Source organism: Chrysemys picta, chromosome 2 (assembly GCF_011386835.1).
Source record: "Chrysemys picta bellii isolate R12L10 chromosome 2, ASM1138683v2, whole genome shotgun sequence".
Classification (NCBI taxonomy): Eukaryota; Metazoa; Chordata; order Testudines; family Emydidae; genus Chrysemys; species Chrysemys picta.
Window position 1 is genome coordinate 62482602 of NC_088792.1, and position 20668 is coordinate 62503269.

Consider the following 20668-nt stretch of genomic DNA (forward strand, 5'->3'; position numbering starts at 1 on the left):
CCTTTCACTTAACTCAGGGGGAGGGTACAAGGAACAGAAGGTGCCCATTCAAGACCTTTGATGGTGTGGAATGCAGTGTTATGTTACACAGCTGAAAATGTTTCTCCCGTTCCAACTTTACAACCCCTTTTCCCCAAGGTTACCTTTTTTTCTGTTCTCCCTTTTTATTTATGTTAAATAAAAGTAAATGGATTTGAGAAATAAATGTTCTTTATTGAGTAGAAGCAGTGGGCATGGGCATGTTGTCTCAGGGAAAAACGTGCCATTCCACTCTTTTGATTGGGGGTTGGCTTTACAGGGACATTAATACAAGCCAGGTGAAGCTTTGTGAGAGCACAGTGCCGACAAGCAGCTTACATTACTGAGACCCATGATTGAAACGGCTTTTCAAAGCCTCGTGGATATGCAGCATCCCTTGCTGTGCTCTTCTTATTGCCCTGGTATCTGGCTGCTCAAAAATGGCTGCCATGTGATCTGCCTCAACTGCCCACCCCGTGGAAAATTTCCCCCCCTTTTTTTCCATAGATATTATGGAGCACACAGCAGGCAGCTATAACCATGGGGATGTTCTCTTCACAAAGGTCCAACCTTGTTATTAAACGTCTCCAACGCCCTTTTAAATGACCAAAGGCACATTCAACCACCATTCTGCACTTGCTGAGCCTATAGTTGAACCGTTCCTCACTGCTGTCCAGACGGCCCGTGTATGGCTTCATGAGCCATAAGAGCAAGGGGTAGACTGGGATAACTATAGGCATCTCAACCTCATGAATGTTCATTTTGTGGTCTGGAAAGAAAGTCTTGGATTGCAGCTTTTTGAACAGACCCGAGTTCCTAAAGATGCGTGTATCATGAACCTTTCCTGACCATCTTACATTGATGTCAGTGAAATGCCCCCTGTGGTCTACCAGTGCTTGCAACACCATTGAAAAGCATCCCTTTCAGTTTATGTATTCTTTGGCAAGTTGGGCTGGTGCCAAGATAGATGGCATGCATATCCCCATCGCCCAAACCACAATTAGGGAACCCCATCGCGGCAAAACCGTCCTCTATGTCCTGCACATTTCCCAGACTCATGACCCTTCATAGCAGAAGTCAATTAATGGCCCTGGACACTTGGAGCACAGCAGCTCCCACGATTGATTTACCTACTCCAAATTGATTCCCCACTGACTGGTAACTGTCTGGAGTTGCAAGCTTCCAAATAGTGATCACCACTCGCTTCTCCACTGTCAGAGCAGCTCTCATTTTTGTGTTGCTGAACTGCAGGGTAGGGGAAAGCTCTGCACAGTGTTCCTGGAAGATGACCTTCTGCATTCGAAAGTTCTGCAGCCACTGTTTGTCATCCCATACCTGCAAAACAATGCGGTCCCACCAGTCAGTGCTTGTTTCATGGGACCAGAAACGGCGCTGAAGAGTTCAGCTGCTCTGTGACTGCCAGCAGCAACTGTGAATTGTTTTTGTCAATGGCTTGCAGTAGGGCTGCTTGCAGGACATCACTATGTTCCGCGCGGTGGAGCCTACTTCGGCTCTGGAAATACTGCAGGAGAAGGCGCGAGATGTTTGAGATGCTCACTACAAGAGTGCACAACTGAGCAGGCTCCATGCTTCTGGGGTTATGGCATATGCGCGGCGGTTTTAAGGTGCGAAAACCACTGGGTTGTTTGCTGTTGATATGAGGGAGGGATCTCCGTGCATCATGGGATGTTGGCTCAATGTTCCCATTCTCCCTATAACAATGTTTTGGTCCCATGAGGCATTGCATAAACTTCCCAAAACACACTGTGGCAAGTTGCACTTTGGGATAGCTACTAACGATGTGCTGCCTTGTGCATTGATGAAGGCACTGCTAGTGAGGACGCACCCCATCGAAACAATAAGCCTGGTGTCACACACAATCGACTTAATTAATTTGGAGGTTCGAGGTCGAATTACATAAAGTAGACTTAATTTTCTAGTGTAGATAATCCCTAAATCTATGTAAGAGTTTCAAAGATAGGATTTTATAGGCCATAATGAGGAGAAACATTTCCCTCCTCACAATAGTTTTTTAAATTCCATTTTGTCATCCGTTTTTTTTCAAAATTGGGCATATGACCAGCTGCTTCCATTCCTTTGGAATTTTTGATCCCTCTAGACCAACAAAATTACTTTTGTAAAATTATAATCTTTATAGGGAACCAAATTCATTGGAAAAGGGGGGAGAGAGGAAATAATGAAGAGAGAAGGAAGTGTTTCCTGTTTCCTCTCTCTCCTCCCTCCGAAAAACAAATAGTACTGTTGTCTCAGGGAAGAACATGCCATTCCCCTCTTTTGATTGGCTCAGTTCTCAGGCTAGGTGGTCTTTGGTTGTCTTAGATGAGTGAATTCTGCAGACAAGTATGGCAGACTTCAAAGCAATGTTGGTTTAAAAAAAAAAAGCAGATTCTGAAGTAAGAAATATTTCTTCCAAAAATCCATTTCTACAGTATTAAAGCAAAATGTTCTAGATTTTATGTTTTCTATTATATGAAATACTCCAGTTGATCAAAAAAGAAAAATTATCTACAATTGCAATAAAATTCAAGCTCTCTCCTTCAGTATGTGATGAAGTTTCTAAATGGCAACCTGCCCTGTAGAGGAAAAAGGTAACTGTGAAACAGTTGTTAGGTACAAAAACAATGTAACAAGGAAATAGCTGTTTTTAATTTGGAAGTATTTACAACTGCTAATGTACCACTCAATGTGCTAGATAACCCAGCTCTGCATTTCTAATTGGAGGCAAACCTAGACTCTATTAGGGCCCTACAGATGTCTCAATGGTTAGTAAATATCTCTCTAAAGTTTTTGATGACCATGTTGTTGAAGTAACTTGACAGCTGCATGTAGATTTTTATCTTTGATAAAACAACTGGTGCCCAAAATGACTCTTATCATTAATATACCTGCCATACTTTCACTCAGCAATGATGTTAATGTTGAACAGTCAGATGACCTCTGTACAAGAGTTTGCCGGGGCTTGACCCTCTCCGGGGCAGCGGGGAGCCACACCGGTGAGCTTGGGAAATTCGTCGGGCTGTGGGGTCTCCCTCGGCAGCTCTTGCTGTAACCGGAAGAACACGGTAAGCCCATCCCTGCTCAGGGTGGGCAATAACGCTACGTCAGGAGCTCAGGCCCTCAGTCAGGGCTGAGCAACAAATGTACAAGGTATTAAGCCCAGGCCCTAGGTCAGGGCGGGGCAACAAACGCTGAGTCAGGAGCTCAGGCCCTCAGTCAGGGCTGAGCAACAATAGTAGGCACCAAGCCTCAAAAGGCCTGGGAGAGGGGGAGACTGCCACCCAACCCGTGGGTGGCAGGGGGGACGCAGGCCTTCCCACTCCACTGCATCCCATCCCAGGGCCCTAGCAGCGACAGAAGACCCGCTGCTGTCAGTGGGGATCCTGGCCACAACACACTGACATAGGCTCTGGCAGTGCTGCAGCCAGACTGGGGTCGGCTGCCCCCGGGCTACTTCCACACTCCCCCTCGGGGCCTACCTGGGTTCTGGTGTCAGCCTCTGGGGGATCCAGGACTATGGGTTCATCAGAGCAGGAATTGATCGGCAGGACCGGCGGCCCCTCCGGATAGCGGGTGCAGGGCAGGCCCGGCGGCTGTCTTGGGCCATGGAGTTTTCCCAGTGATGAGCTAAGCTGGAGACATCTGGTCTCTCCAGCGGCTGGGGCCTTACTGAGCTCTGAGGGCGAGCCTTTATATTTCCGGGTTGCTGCCTGACCCTCTGGGGGGCGGGCTCTGAGCTCCCTAGCTCCGCCCACTCCGGCCTCCGGATGGGCTCTTCCCCCTCCGGAGCGGCGGGGAGCCACACCGGCTCACTACAACCTCTCAAAGCTATTGTATAGAATGTGTCGCTAGCTATTAATTTTAATGCATTTTCAGAAGCAGTATTGCAAACACAAGTTCTTTGCATAAGGGTGTTTGTGACAGACAATTCTGTGCATGTGAACAAGAGTTGGGAAAAACTTGAAACACACATTGTTTATGGGAGTTCAAGTTTGTGCAACATGAACTTAACTCCTGAACTTGCTGTGGGACATCTAGATGGAGAATTGTAAATACTTTAAATCTTGGTTTGAGGGAGAAGGAGAGAAGATAAGGGGAAAACCTGCACAGCTTCTTCTGCATGGAGAGACTTACTAAAAAGAAATCCTCAAGCATTGCTACTCTTGCTGGCGATCACAAACACTACTTGTAGTCTTTCTATTTTCCACTATGCAGAATATTTAAATAACTAATTTTTTTCCCCAAAAAGAATGCTGCAGGTAATAATAGGTTAACCCTGTCCCTGCCACAAAACAAATTTTACAGTTGGGTGGCAGTGGAGCTCACATCTTTATTAGTGTAAGTGTTGAAGTAGGAGGTAGAGCAAGTAAACTCGGTTTGTGTAAAACAAGATACTGGATTTTGCCCATCAGAAGTCACAGGGGAAACTTCTAAGCACAGGATATAGTGATAAGTAGTGTATTTAACCAAAAAAACACTGTTAATATTATAATTTTTACTACTTTCATTTAAAAAGTTTTCCACTACTTCTGCATGATCATCTCATGTTTTGCTGTATATTAAAAAAAAGTTGAACTAGGTTGTCTCTTGCCTTAAGAGAAATTAACAAACTTGTGTTGATAGTTTCTCTGAATTGTTGGAATAGTATGAAATGTTCTTCACCTGCTCGGAGATCTTATGGGAAAAATCAGGGCAGCCATCCAAAAGAACATGAGGCATTATCTTGTTTGAATTGCTAACTAAACCTCTAGTTTGCTGTGTACTACAATGATCTGTTCCAGGAGCAGCAACACATTGTGAAGAACCACTGAGCACCAACAGCTGGATTTATTTTATTATATTGTGTTCTTGGAGTTTTATATTGTATACTATATTGTTCTCAATGGCTCTTTTACTACAGTTCAGTATCTGCTATACCAAATATGAAATAAGTAAATCATTTTTTTAATTAAATGAAAAACACTATCAAATGGAAAATCTCATTTCTGTCAGAAAATTTTTGAAGCTACGATTATTGCCCTAAAGAACATAGCTAAAATTTTAGAATTCAAAAGCTTTTAATTGACTTAAGCTCCTGAAACCTCTTAGGCCCTTTTGCATATTTTACTCTCTGCTGGTGAGGAACAGAAATACAAATAGAAAACCTTTCTCCATCTTTTTTAAGAGGAGATTTTAAGAGTTGACAGCATCCATTTTATAAACAAGACTGCTGATATACCATTATTGCTAATTTTAAATTCAAAACTATTTCTCACAACAGCTGTAGCTTGGCTCTCTTGTTTTGTCTATAGGGGCATATTTAGTGGTGTGCCTCCCAAGAGCTATGACACAGCAGTCACTGTCCAGGTGCGGGACAGAAGTGGCTTTACAGCCCCCAGTGTTAACTGGAGCAACCTCAGTGGCTGCTCTAGCTTATAGTAGCATCCTTGGAGCTACCTATTGGGTGGCTGTGCAGCAACCCATATTCTCTGTAACACTTGGCATTATACTACTCCCCATCCTGCTGCAACTCACTCCCTTCACTAGGGAATGCATAGGACTAACAGGGTTCCTGTACTGGGGAATTTTTGCTTGGCCACTTGTAACACTTATATAGCCCTATTTGTCACTAGTGCAGGGCCAGAGAGTAGTATAGTATAGTAAAGAAGTATGGGCTGGATGAATGGACTGTAAGGTGGATAGAAAGCTGGCTAGATCGTCAGGCTCAATGGGTAATGATCAATGGCTCCATGTCTAGTTGGCAGCCGGTTTCAAGCAGAGTGTCCCAAGGGTCGGTCCTGGGGCCGGTTTTATTTAATATCTTGATTAATAATCTGGAGGATGGTGTGGACTGCACTCTCAGCAAGTTGGCAGATGACACTAAACTAGGAAGTGTGGTAGATACACTAGAGGGTAGGGATCGGATACAGAGGGACCTAGACAAATTAGAGGATTGGGCCAAAAAAAATCTGATGAGGTTCAACAAGGACAAGTGCAGAGTCCTGCACTTAGGACGGAAGAATCCCATGCACTGCTACAGACTAGGGACCGAATGGCTAGGTAGCAGTTCTGCAGAAAAGGACCTAGGGGTCACAGTGGACGAGGAGCTGGATGAGAGTCAACAGTGTGCTCTTGTTGCCAAGAAGGCTAACGGCATTTTGGGCTTATAAGTAGGGGCATTGCCAGCAGATTGAGGAATGTGATCGTTCCCCTTTATTCGACATTGGTGAGGCCTCATCTGGAATACTGTGTCCAGTTTTGGGCCCCACACTACAAGAAGGATGTGGAAAAATTGGAAAGAGTCCAGCGGAGGGCAACAAAAATGATTAGGGGTCTGGAGCACAAGACTTATGAGGAGAGGCTGAGGGAACTGGGATTGTTTAGTCTCCAGAAGAGAAGAATGAGGGGGGATTTGATAGCAGCCTTCAACTATCTGAAGGGGGGTTCCAAAGAGGATGGAGCTCGGCTGTTTCAGTGGTGGCAGATGACAGAACAAGGAGCAATGGTCTCAAGTTGCAGTGGGGGAGGTCCAGGTTGGATATTAGGAAACACTATTTCACTAGGAGGTGAAGCACTGGAATGCGTTACCTAGGGAGGTGGTGGAGTCTCCTTCCTTGGAGGTTTTTAAGGCCCGGCTTGACAAAGCCCTGGCTGGGATGATTTAGTTGGGAATTGGTCCTGCTTTGAGCAGCGGGTTGGACTAGATGACCTCTTGAGGTCCCTTCCAACCCTGATATTCTATGATTCTATGAGTAGTATAGTGTCTTATATTGAATACCGTTTAACTTGTGCCAAAATATGTGTTATTGCTTTTGTGGGATGTAGCCTATAGAATAGTTTAAGTTAAGAAAAAATAAGGTGAAGTTAGATTTTGGGCCAAAGTGTTGAGGAGTATGGGAAATTGAAGTTACTAGCGTGAGATAAGTTGAAGACAAAGTGTTATGAGAAGAAGGTAAGAGTTAGTAAGGACATGACCCAGAGTTGTGTTCCCATTATACTTTGGTTATAAGTGGCTGGAGCAAGGTTTTTAAAGTGTTTTTGAGAATTGTGAATGTTTTATAAAAATGCTATCTATATTGCTAGTATGGGAAGGACATTGGTGCCGATGTTAATTTTAAATAATTGGTAACATAAAGAGCCAAGTGAGAAGGTGGTGAAAATATAATTATGGTAAAGAGCAGTTTAATATTAATTAGTATTATAATAGAGTATAAAAGGAGTAGTTTTGTTAAATTGAAGGAGAGGTCCAATCAAAAGGGTACTGTTAGGTTCCAAGATTATAAGGCTGTACTTCACTCCGTTGTCAGCAACTGATCACCAATTCATGCACCATTTCATTATTGAGTAAGTATAATTGTAGAGTTGTGTAAGTAGCAATTGCATGCCTGTTTGTTTAAACATTTTTCTTTTTAATAAAATTTGTATCATTCATAGTGTTGTCTAGTGGTCCTCTACTAAATACATTTTCTCTGACCTAGAGGCTCAAACCTGAAAACTAAGTTGGGTTTTGTTGCACCCTTATCTTCAGCAACTTAATATTATTTGGGAAGATTTCAACATAAAAGTTACAGAAGGGCTACATGGAGCCTAACTTTGCATTTATTTTGCACATTTAAATTATAAAACATAATTAGGTATTCACATATTCACAGTTCTTGTTTAAGTGCAAAATGGTACCAAATTTGTAGCGAATCACACACTGAAATAAATGCAGAGCTTCAGATATATTCCCATTAGGAATCTACCACCTCAACTTTTTTTGGTTTTGTGAGAACCTGACTAAACTTAATCCAAACTCTTGGTGTATATATCCAGATGCCATGAACGGGAGCATGCTGGGGAGAAAAAAGGAGTGGATGGCTCTGAATTGAAATGGTGGGAGGAAGGGGAGAGGACTTCTATAAGCTGATGATGATACATACAAGCTTTTCAGTCCCAATCCATTTCATCTAGGCCCTCCCATGAGAGTGTCTGCTCACTTCCATCCTTCGGGCTGAAAGCCTGCTCTGAGTGTTTCGTTCCAAGAGTGTAGCTGTTTCACATTGTTCTCCCCACAACCCCAATTGCTAGCACTCTAAACTGGCACACTTTCCCAGCCCCTTCTCTGGGACCTATTCTCCAACCTTAACAGTGATACAGATTCAATGCTGGAATACTTTTTTTTTTTTTAACAGGTTATTCCAGTGACCTTTGTGAAGGGCCAAGTAGTAACAGCAAAGCTTTAGGGGATACTTACACTGCTTGATCCTTAAAGCAGATTTTAAAATACCCCTTTTCTAGTCAATCCACTTTTGCTGCACCTTTCCTTCAAGATCCATCTCCTAAAATGTTTATTTCTTCTATCCTTCTGATTTTCCAGCAGAATTATGGTTCTTTCTTCTTTCTGCTGCTGCTTTGCTTACATTCTTGCTTTCACCAGTATTGGAGGAGCAGCGGGTTTGCCTACTCAGTCATGTGAACCAAAATGATGTTATAGGAATTTTCCCTCAAGCCCCCAACTCTGTGCTGCCTGGACTAAAAGGAAACCTCTGTTTTGTATTTATAAGAACATGAGAATACTGGGTCAGGCCAATGGTCCATCTAGTCCAGTACCTGTCTTCTGACAGTGGCCAGTGCCAGATGCTTCAGAAGGAATGAACAGAACAGAGCTATTACTCAGTGATCCATCCCCCATCATCCAGTCCCAGCTTCTGGCAGTCAGTGGTGTAGGGACATGAGGTTGCATCCCTGATCATCTTGGCTAATAGCCATTGATGGACCTGTCTTCTATGAACTTACCTAATTCTTTTTTGGCCCTCACAACATCTACTGGACAACAAGTTCTAGAGGCTGACTGTGCACTGCGTGAGAAGGTACTTCTTTTTGTTTGTTTTAAACCTGCTGCCTATTAATTTCATTGGGTGACCCCTGGTCTTGTGGTATGTGAAGGGGTAAATAACACTTCCCTATTCACTTCTCCTCACCATGATTTTATAAAAAGAAGAACAGGAGTACTTGTGGCACCTTAGAGACTAACAAATTTATTAGAGCATAAGCTTTCGTGGACTACAGCCCACTTCTTCGGATATGCTCTAATAAATTTGTTAGTCTCTAAGGTGCCACAAGTACTCCTGTTCTTCTTTTTGCGGATACAGACTAACACGGCTGTTACTCTGAAACATGATTTTATAGACTTCTATCATATTTCCCCTTAGTTGTCCCTTTTCTAAGCTGAGCAGTTCCATTTTTTTTAATCTCTCTTCATATGGAAGCAGTTCCATACCCCTAATCATTTTTGTTGCCCTTCTCTGTACCTTTTCCAGTTCTAATATATTTTTTGAGATAGGGTGACCAGAACTGTATGCAGTATTCGAGATGTAGCATGGATTTTTTATAGTGGCATTTTTCTGTTTCTTATCTACTCCTTTCCTAATGGTTCTTAACATTCTATCAGTTTTTTAGACTTCGTACAGAGGTTTTCAGCGAACTATTAGTGATGACTCCAACATCTCTTTTAGTGGCAACAGCTAATTTTGAACCCATCATTTGTATGTATAGTTGGGATTATTTTTTCCAGTGTGCGTTATTTTGTGCTTATTACCATTTGATTTTCTTCTGCCATTTTGTTGCCTAGTCACTCAGTTTTGTGAGATCTTATAATATTACCTTTGTAACTTTTCGCAGTCAGCTTTGGACTTTACTGAGTAGTTTAGTATCATTTGCAAACTGTGCCACCTCACTTTTCACCACCTTTTCCAGATCATTTATGAGTATGTTGAACGGCTACAAGTCCCAGTATAGATCCTTGGGGGACCCTGCTATTTACCTCTTCCCCTTACGAAAATTGACCATTTATTCCTACCTTTTGTTTACTATCTTTTAATCAGTTCCTGATCCATGAAGTCCTTCCTTCTTATTCAATGACTGCTTACTTTGCTTAAGTTCCTTGGGTATAGGGCCTTGTCAGAGGCTTTGTGAAAGTCCACATGCACTGTCAGCTGGATCACCCTGGTCCACATGTTTGTTGACACCCTCAACGAATTTTAATAGATTCTATTAGTAGTTTGAGGGAAATGTTAAAGTCTCGTCTTCACCTATCATCTCTCCCCCGTCACAAGGAAAAGGACTGTCTACCAGCTTTAATAGTCAGAATTAAAAATCCAGAAGATAACATGTTCCCGCTTTACTCTCAGATAACTAGGCTGATGATAAGAGAGGTTAACAAAAAAGTAAGAAGTAGAAAGATAAATCTTCCTATTCCTGTCATAGAGACTGTGCAAGGTAGTTTCTGGCAGAGCTGGGACTAGAACCTCCATTTGTTATGGATAGATCCGTCATCCACTAAGCCTCAGTGGCTTTCACTTTGAACATGCCAAGTCTATGGCCTGGTCTACACTGGGGGTGGGGGGTTGGGATCGATCTAAGGTACGCAACTTCAGCTACGAGAATAATGTAGCTGAAGTCGACATATCTTAGATCAACTTAGAATCACTTACTTCGCATCCTCGCGGCACAGGATTGACAGCGACCGCTCCCCCGTCGACTTTGCTTCCGCCTCTTGCCGAGCTGGAGTTTAGCAGTCGACGGGAGAGCGATTGGGGATTGATTTATCGTGTCTACACTACATGCAATAAATTGATCCCCGATAGATCGATCGCTACCCGCCGATCCGGCGGGTAGTGTAGACGTACTCTGAGTAATTGGCTATGCTATCTGTAACCACTACTCTAACACCTTTAGAGAAGAGTCAGGGACAAAATCCTGATACTGAACATTTCGCTGTTTTCTAGCATTTATTTGTGTAACTTTCTGGCATATGGTTGCTGCTATCATTTATTCCTTTACCTTTAATGGTAGAAGTTTGCACTGTGGATCTTAAGGTCTGGAATTCAAACTGTGCTGACTATCTCTGTGTGGTGGTTGGAGGAAGGCAGTCATTACAGTTGCATATGATGGGATTTCTATTTTTTCAGTTTTCATTTTTAAAAACTTAGGTAATTAAGTAAAGTCATTAAAAGTATATTGCTCACGTTGAAAAGTTAAGCACTCAAAAATTAGGAAGTACCATAATTTCATAATTCCATTAGAATAATTACTATCTGAGCATGTAATTAAAGATTATTTAAGTTCAGCCATACATTGGGGCAGATTTAAGGTTGCATGGGCAATCTTAATTCTGGCATTTCCTACCTTTCACATGCTTGACTTTGCAGCATTAATGTGCTTCCAATATAAATTTGTTTTAAAGAAATCCTAATGGAATACATCAAGATACTGCATATTTTTATGTATAAATGAAGTTTGTGACTCAGTTGCTTGCAAAAATAGTAGGTTAATTCCATAAAATAACTTAAAAAAATAAATGTGTGTGAGTTTTAAATAGGAATGTGGTTTCCAAGGTTATTCTAGGGAAAAGCATCAACGGTAGAAAATGAATTCTATGTAATGTTTTGTTTCATATCTTCTACTAATGTATCTCTTCAGTCTCTAAAAAAAGAAGATGCCTGTAAAACTAGTTATTTCCTGTTGAGAGCACACATTTTGCTTTACTATACTCTTTTTATAATGAATTACATTAATCGGGGCTCTCTAAAGTTGTGTATAAAGTCTGTTTGTAGTATACTAAAGCACACTAGTAAACTTACTGGATTTAATATTTTTTGTGCAGTTTTCATCCACCTACAGTGGATAATCTCTTGAACAAAAGGCATGTAAAATATTATGTTGTGACCTTTCTGAGATGATCACTAAAACTTATGAAGACTTTCTTATTTTACAGGTCAACAGCAAGGACAGGATGGAGGCATGAAAGTACAGCAAGCCACAATAGCTCCTGTAACTGTAGCCGTAGGAGGTATTGCTAATGCAGCAATTGGTGCTGTTAGTCCTGATCAGATCACACAAGTGCAGTTACAACAGGCCCAGCAAGCTTCTGATCAGGAAATACAACCTGGCAAGAGGCTAAGAAGAGTTGCCTGCTCGTGTCCTAATTGTAGAGAAGGAGAAGGAAGGTAATGTTAGTTTGTCAGTTAAACTTTAGGCATCTTGTGGGCCTGCCTTATTTTGGGGGCTTTTTTCCTTGTATTACTGTCATGTTTCTAATCATGTCCATAGGAAATCATACTTGTAAATTTTCTATTCAGAAAGAGGATTATAATCAACTTAATTTTACAATTTCATTTTTTTTCCTTAGAGAGCTGATAATATTTTAAAATAAAATCACCTAACTGCTTAACTTTTGATCCTGTCAGAGGCAGCAGTGAGCCAGGAAAAAAGAAGCAGCATATCTGCCATATCGAAGGATGTGGAAAAGTTTATGGGAAAACATCTCATCTCCGGGCACACCTTCGTTGGCATACTGGAGAAAGACCATTTGTATGCAACTGGATGTTTTGTGGCAAAAGATTTACACGGAGTGATGAGCTGCAAAGACATAGAAGAACCCACACAGGTTAGTCAACTGTCTGTATTTGATAGAGTAATTCCTTTAATGATGGTGGCCATCGGTGAACAGTGATTTTAAATCAAGTTTCAAGCTGTTCCCCTGCATCTGCATTAGAAAAAGATTGAGTTTAGGACATGGTTAACTAGCATGCATTGGCTAAAAGCTTGACCTAAACTTGATCAATTTTCCTAATCAGGACAAAGCCTTGGGGCTTTTTTACACAGGGGTTTAATCCACAGTAACTCTGGTTGGTTTAATGTGAAAATGTCTGCATGCACACAGCACAATTCATTAGAGTGTTGTAACTCCAAAAACCCTGGAATACTCTTTCAAAGTGTATTACGTTTAATGCAAATTGAGTTAGTGTGGTGCATTGTTCATGTGCACACAATGCTGCTGTGCACTACTGTAGCAGTCCTCCAACTGGTATCCCACACTGTTTGTGGGCATCCATTACTGATCTGTCTCTTTACCTGTGTGCCCTCCATTGCTCTCGGATTAAGTTGACTGGATTTCCCTCCTGCATTTAAAAACTGTCATGGGGCCAGTATTTGCCCATTTGCTCCTGGAATTTAATATATCAGCATTGTTACAACATGCCTCCAGCAGTTCCTTAGACCTGTACTGAGACGCTAGATCTTATCTTTATCTGGGGAGCAAACCCTTTTGAAATAAAGATGTGTTTGTGGATTTTATCAAGTAGATGTTGATGAGGGGCCACAACCAGGACACCAACCAGTGCCAGATAAAGAGCAAACAGCGAAGAGGATTTACATTAAAATGAGGGATCCCAGGAAGAGGTCTAGCAATGGAAATGTAATCTATCCATTTTTTGAGAAGATGGACAGTATTTGATTAATTACACCACTGCTGAACTCAAATTGGTTGTGGACCCTGCTGCCTCCCCTACAGCCTTCCCCTGAGGACAAGCAGCAAGAGTCATCAGAGGAGGATCACGAGGAAGGCAGTGAAGAGTTCTCCCCAGAAAGCCAGGATCTCTTTGAGACTCAGGATCTGATTCTGTCAGAAATCAGTTTGCAGGCAGAAACCCAGGCTGGGACTGAGGAGGCACACTCAGCTGTCATTCTACAAATACTGAGGTGATAGTTAAACAGTTCCTTCCTTCTGTCCACGTGGCCAATGAGGATATGTCAACACTACATCTGAGAGCAAACCGCCCAGCCCAGATACAGTAGAACTTCAGAGTTACAAACACCAGAGTTGAGAACCAATTAGTTAATCACACACCTCATTTGGAACTGGAAATATGCAGTCAGGCAGCAGAGACAAAAATAAAGCAAATACTGTACAGTATAGTAGTGTGTTAAATGTAAATTACCAAAAAAAAGGGAAGGTTTAAAAAAAAAGATTTGACAAGGTAAAGTAACTGTTTCTTTGCTTGTTCAATTTAAATTAAGATGGTTAAAAGCTTCATTTTTCTTCTGAATAATAAAGTTTCAAAGCTGCATTAAGTCAAACTTTCGAAAGAACAACCATAACATTTTGTTCAGAGTTACAAACATTTCAGAATTACGAACAAGCTCCATTCCTGAGGTGTTCGTAACTCTGAGGTTCTGACTGCATATAGTGGGGCTTGTACTAACGTGTTAAAAATAGCTGTGTAGATGATACAGCTGAGGGTAGAGCCTGGGCTCTGTGGCCATGGAAGCAGTGTCTACACAGCTATTTTTAGTGCAGTAGCACAGGCCCTTTTAGCATGAGTCTGTGGAGCTGGGCTTGGATCTAACTCCCAGATGTAGTGTGGACATACCCTATATGGCAGGGGTGGCCAAACCGCGTCTCATGAGCCGCAGCTTGCAGAGCCCTCCACTCCCCCTTTCTCCGCCTATCAGACTGTTTGGGGGGGCTCGGCAGTTCTGCCCTGCAGCAGGTGGTGGGGCCAGGGGCTTCTGCCCAGCAGGAAGGGAGGTCTCAGGGCTTCAGCCCTGCAGGAGGCGCCTGCCAGGGCTCGGGGCTTCTGTGGGAGTAGGGCTGAAGCCCCAAGCCCTGTCAGGTGCGCCCTGAAGCCCTAGCCCTACCACCCCGCCACACACATCCTGGTTCTCGAATGTCTGAAGATTGTCATATACGCTTTGGAGGGTCAGTAAGTTCTTCTTTGATGCTGGTTCATATGTGGATTCCAAACACGGAAGAGTAGCAAGCAGTGGTCAGTGTGGAGGTAGGCGTAAGTGCTCCGGAAAAGACCAAGTCTGTGGGACAGCATGACCGACTGCCGCATTCGTCGTTGTAGAGGGAGCAATGGCGAAATGAGTGGAGAAAGGTGTGTATGGAACACCAACTGGCAGCTCAACAAATGTCCTGCCATGGAATGTTGGTGAGGAAGGCCAACGTGGCGGCATATGCCTGCATGGAGTGGGCTGTGATTCCCAGTGGAAGTGGAATGCCAGATAGCTCATCGCAGGTCGCAATGCGGCGGGAGATCCACTTAGAAGAGCCGGTGGGATTTGCAGAAGCCACAAGTGCAGTATAGATAAAAGGCAAGCACCCTGCAAACATCGAGGGAATGGAAAGCGTGCTCCATGGGTGAGGCATGAGGTTTGGGGTAGAAGACTGGAAGGTGTATACTTTGGTTGAGGTGGAAGGAGGAAGCCACCTTGGGTAGAAACTTGGGGTGTAGATGTAAGGAGATTTTGTCCTTATGGAAGACAGTGAATGGTGGGTCTGCCATTATGGCTACCAGTTCACCGATACAGCAAGCAAAAGTGATGACCACCAAGATGATGACCTTCATGGAGAGGTGAGGGAGGAAGCAGGTAGCGAGGGACTTTGGTAAGAGTAGAGAGGATCAAGTTGAGATCCCATAGCAGGGTGGGCTTTTGTACAAGCGGAAAAACATTGAGGAGGCCCCTGAGGAATCAGGAGGTCATTGGGTGAGTAAAGACAGAGAAGCCATCCATGGGACGGAGAAAAGCAGTGAGCGCAGATAGGTGAACACAGATAGAGGAGTGCGCCAGGCCCGATTGGCAGAGATGGAGAAGGTAGTCCAGGAGAGAAGAAATGGAGACAGAGTCTGTTGGAATGTGGCGGGCCCAGGCAGTAAAGCAATGCCATTTAGCAGAATAACAGGTGTGAGTGGATTAGCATCTGCTGTTAGTGAGAATGTTGTGGATGGGTGCAGAGCCCCCCTGGTCTACACATGATCCCCAACCAAATACCAGGCCAACTGAAGAGGGCGTGGGTTGGGGTGTCGTAGTCAGCTGTGGTCTTGCATCAGGAGATCCGGGATGGTGGGGAGGAGGATCAGGGGGCGAGTGGAGAGGTGGAGGAGATCGGTGTTCCAGTACTTGCGAGGCCAGGAGGGAGCTACGAGGATTACTGGAGGTTCTTTGAGATGTATAGTCCCTATCTGGATTCAAATCCCGCCTTCCTTCCCCTCTGCTCCGGGCTTTTCTGTTGCTGAGTAAGAGAGAACTGGAATGGCGTCGACCTGCGCAGCCTCTTAAAGCCTCAGATGCGCCATGTGGCTGATGCATGATACACACGCAGATCAATGGACACGACTATGAACAGTTCCGGCGCATGGCACCATATGCGCATTACGATTGGAATCCAGATAGGGACCACACATCTCAAAGAACCTCCAGTTACAGTAAGTAACTTCTCTTTAGCCACCCCTGCTATATGGCATCATTAACCACAGCAGCAGAGGATAGGGCAGCTCTCCGAGTATAACCATAGCAATCTCTACACCATTAATGCCCATAGTGATCCTGGCAGCAAACTGTCTTTGATTCATTTAGGTAAATCCAACTGAATTCCAAAAGAGCCTAGCATCATGGACCTTTCCAAATCACCCTCCTTTTATGTTTATAAACCTGCCTTGGTGGTCAACCAGCCCTTGGAGCACCATGGATAAGGCTGCAAGTCTGTCACGGAGGTTGTGGAAGTCACGGATTCCCTTACTTCACCAACATCTGGCTCAGAAGACCCCATGCAAAGGAGATCTGCAGGGCAGCACCATCCTAATTGGCCATCCAGCACTCCAAAGGAACCCCTGAATCTCTTCAGAGGAATGGCTGACCTCGATCCGTAGGAGACAGTATGGAAGCTACCTGGGTCCCCTCTCAACAGTTGTTATCAAGTATTTTAGTCATGTTCTCCTTCCATCCACTGTTAGGTTCTAAGTTTATGAAAGAGAATTCTTATTGAGAAGCTAAAATTCAGACCCTGCACGGAATAATCACAACAGAGGAAATATAGGCTACAAGTATATCTGTTGAAAACATTTTAAAAGGGAAGAGTAGTTTATTCAATGGGTCTGGAAATCAGACATTTAGAGAAGATAAGGTTGTATCTATTTTGCAACTTTAGATACATCCAAACACTTTTAAAATGTTTTTGAATGGGGGGGGGGAGGCTTGTTTGAATGACTGAAAGAAGTTAAATACCTTTAAATATCTATTTCACTGACATTTTTGTTTGTTTTTGTTTTAAATTAGGTGAAAAAAGATTTGAGTGCCCCGAATGTTCTAAGAGGTTTATGCGGAGTGACCATCTCTCCAAACATGTCAAAACTCATCAGAACAAGAAAGGTGGTGGAACAGCCCTTGCTATTGTTACTTCAGGAGAACTGGACTCTTCAGTTACTGAGGTTCTTGGCTCTCCAAGAATTGTCACAGTTGCAGCCATTTCTCAAGATTCAAACCCAGCAACCCCTAATGTTTCAACAAACATGGAAGAATTCTGAAAGGATCATTTATACGGACACCTAGTGCTGCACTTAAGTTTACATACCTTTCATGATATGGAAGTGGGCTGGTAAAGTGGATTACAGAGCAGAAAATCATGTTTTCAGTCTTGACTTCTGTAAGTATTCCAAGTTGGAGGGTCAGCATGAGAAGTGTACACTGGTGCAACAAGACAAATTTTCAAAAATACAAACAGCGCAAATTGACATACTGGATAAACAGTTGGGGGAATACTGCTTCCATACTGTACTTTTTTAGTTATGTGGCTCTATATTATATAATTGTTTTAAATGAAAATTTCCCCTCTCTTTTAACATTTGTGTGTTGTTGTGTTTGTAAAATCAGACAATATCAATATGACAGGGTGGATCTTAATTAGGAGTGTTGTCATTTGGAGATACTTTGTTTATAATCTGAATCTGTAATATTTTCAAGGGAACTTCTTTTCCCATAAGGCACAACAAAAATGCATAAGAATTGAGTGGTAATTATTTCTTTGCTCAGTTCTGTGGAATCTGTACATTGATTTTGGCCGTCTTTTCTCAAGTTTAGAAATTATTCAAATAGCAGTTGAATTTACAAGCTGCAAAGCAGATCTGAGGTGCAGCTCAGATAATTTTGACCACTACATTATAGTAGTGTGTATAAATGACAATCACTGAACTCAGATTTCTCTCTTTCTTTGGAGAGTTAAGAGATATTTAGATTTAATGTATACATTAGAAAAAATTAAACTACAGAAATATATTAACATAAGATTTTACAGAATTAATATCTTTATGTAGGATAATAATAAAATATGGCAACTTGTGTGTTTAAATTTTGATATTCCAGTTCATTACATTTTAAGACATCAGGAATCCATTTGTTAACTTGAGTCACAAAACTCATACTTTTTGAATATTTAAATTTTATGGGAATACTTGGACATTAATTACACAACTGAATTGTTTAATGAGTGTTGTAACTCATTCTCCAGTTCTCTCCTGTATATATAAATTATTATATTATGGTGAAGGTGAAGAATTCTTTATACTTTGACTAAACAGCCAAAGAAAAGGACAAATTATGACATTTTAACATCAAAAAAGGTAATTGTAAATTAATGTATTTTTTCTTTCTCTTCCTCTAAAGATTAATCATCTTATTTTCTTTCCAATTGTAAGTGCATAGGCTGGTAAGGAATATCCGCCACCCATTTTCTTATATGATCAATAATTTTGAGCCTCCAGCCACAAGAGAAACTTGGGCAAAAAAGGAATATAGGTATCTTTTTATCATATAGCAACTAATTTAAAAGGTTTGATTATATTTCCAATATCTATTAACTTAATAGAACATAATTGTTGGAGAAATAAAACAACTGAGCATTTTTTTATGTAAAAACTCCAGTGCATACATGGAGGAAAGATGGCCAAATATTTCACACTCAGGATTTTGAATTATTTCCCATAGTCGTAAATGGAATGTTTTACAAATTTAGCCATTTGGTATCCCATGACAGTCCATTTTTTTAAATGTATACATCAAAATATTTTTGTGATATAAAAGGGAGTACAGTGCAAGAAGGATTATTCTTTTTCCTGCAGGTTAAAGATGAACAGTTTATTTGGGAAATGTTTGTATGAGACACATAACAGATACCGTGTGCATTCTCTCAGAAAACATACTTCTCATATGAATGCTTTATCAATCTTGTGATGTTTCATGTATTTTTGAAGAAAGAAATACCAATCATTGTTTACACTGTGTACACTTTAGGCCAGCCCTTTGTAGCGAAATATAAAGCTGAAGGTCTTTTATACTTTCAGTTTACATTAAAAGCTTTGAGATTAAAGGAAAAACAATTTTACACTGTGGTTATAGATTTCAAGTTTCTTAAAGCTTTTGTAGACTTGTAACAAAGTCTTTAAATTTTAGTTGGGTTTTGTACATTCTTTTGTATATTTTATTTAAAGAACTCTCAGCTGATGTATCTGGATTTAAAACATCAGAATCAATTAGATTACTACATTTAATACAAATGAACATTAGGTAGTGCTAATTGTTAATTTTGTTATATAAGAACTGAAACATCAAATATATATTTTATCATTATGCTTCACAATCAGTGCTATAAATTTCTTTATGCAAAGAAAAACTTTCCTAATGTTATGATCATGTTTCTTAGAAGTTAACAGTTTTTATAAACTGAAGGTATGAGCATTCTGCACAGCCATTTCATATTTTTTTCATGCATACTTATGTATGCAGATAAGAAACTGAAGTCATTTTTAATCTACAATGAGTCCATATTACAAATGTATCAAAATCTAAATCCGGTTGACTTCATAGTATCTAAAGTACATTCACTTATGTTAGCAGGTGCACATTTTACCGCTGGAATTAGAAACATTTTGACAGTCTGTTCTGCATACCATTCTGAGTCCACTTTTCTGTCTTAGAAGGATCGTAAATTTCAATGTCCTTTATTTGACTCAGTGGGATATAGCTGTTGTAAGTAATAGGGCACAGATGTGCAGTAGTATCTTGTTTAATGGCATTTCACTGTTCATTCCCTTTGCCACTGTTATAAAATTTTGCTTTATTGTAATTATCAGTGCAAAGTGTATTTATCATGGTAGAACTCCAGTGTTAGAATAGTTTTTTTCTTACAATATACATTCTTTGGTTAGTTTTGTGTATGTGTTGCCGATTACATTAGAAATTGGTGTTAAGTCATTATTTATCACACTCTTTCACGAGAGCAGTAATAAAAGTGTGTAATTTAGAAGAAAAAGTTAATTTGTCAAACTTAGGTAAGCATGATGTTTAGGTCCTATTTTTCAATTTTATAACTGTTTTATTGCAACAATATTTGTATTTAAGTCTTCATTTTAATGCCTTGTGGTGTTTTTTAATGCATGTCACTGAATTGTCATCCCGCATAAATTGATGTGCAGCATAGGGTATTAAATCTACATAATGATTTTGAAACAGAGAAATAGTTGATGGTAAAAATGTAAATGTTTTGCAAAAATTCCTTATAAAAAAGTTTTGTAGTAATATTTCACTTGTAAATTGTTTTCTAAAAAAATAGAAAAATTAAATAAAAAAAAGAGAGAGAGAAATAAAACCAGATTTCCCACATTCTAGAAGTTAGAACTGAATTCTGCCAGCAAAGCCTCTAAGGCATTAATTTGACATTTTTATATTGCTGATTTTTTTTTTTTTTTGGTAGATTTAGAACTCAAATTATGTACAAGTTGTTGCCTGCAATAACAATTTTGCAAGTAACCTATTAAAATTCCCTTGAGTTAAAAATGTTTCTTCATTTAATTACTTATAATATGAAGCAGTAATAAATTATGTTTGAATGATCTGCTCATCAAGAAGAACAGTGGAAAGCAAATGCTTCTCAATGGAGAAGCATTGGCAGCAGCCTCGGGATTCATGTAATTAAGACCTATACTTGCTGGTCTGCGTTCCTCAACTGGCAGACTCCCAGCAGGGAATTAAAAAAGCAGATTCCAGCTCAGTG

General features: G+C 41.0%; 1 protein-coding gene across 2 annotated transcripts in view; it reads left to right on the plus strand.

Moving 5' to 3' along the window:
• Positions 1–20451, plus strand: part of SP4 (Sp4 transcription factor) — a 53811-nt gene extending 33360 nt beyond the window's left edge. For both annotated transcript variants that reach the window (XM_005290838.4, XM_008169970.4), the window contains 3 exons: positions 11774–12005; positions 12246–12445; positions 16900–20451. In XM_005290838.4, coding sequence (XP_005290895.1) covers positions 11774–12005; positions 12246–12445; positions 16900–17147 — 680 coding nt within the window. In that variant the 3' untranslated portion in view covers positions 17148–20451. The remainder of the gene's footprint in view (positions 1–11773; positions 12006–12245; positions 12446–16899) is intronic.
• Positions 20452–20668: the final 217 nt, after the last annotated feature.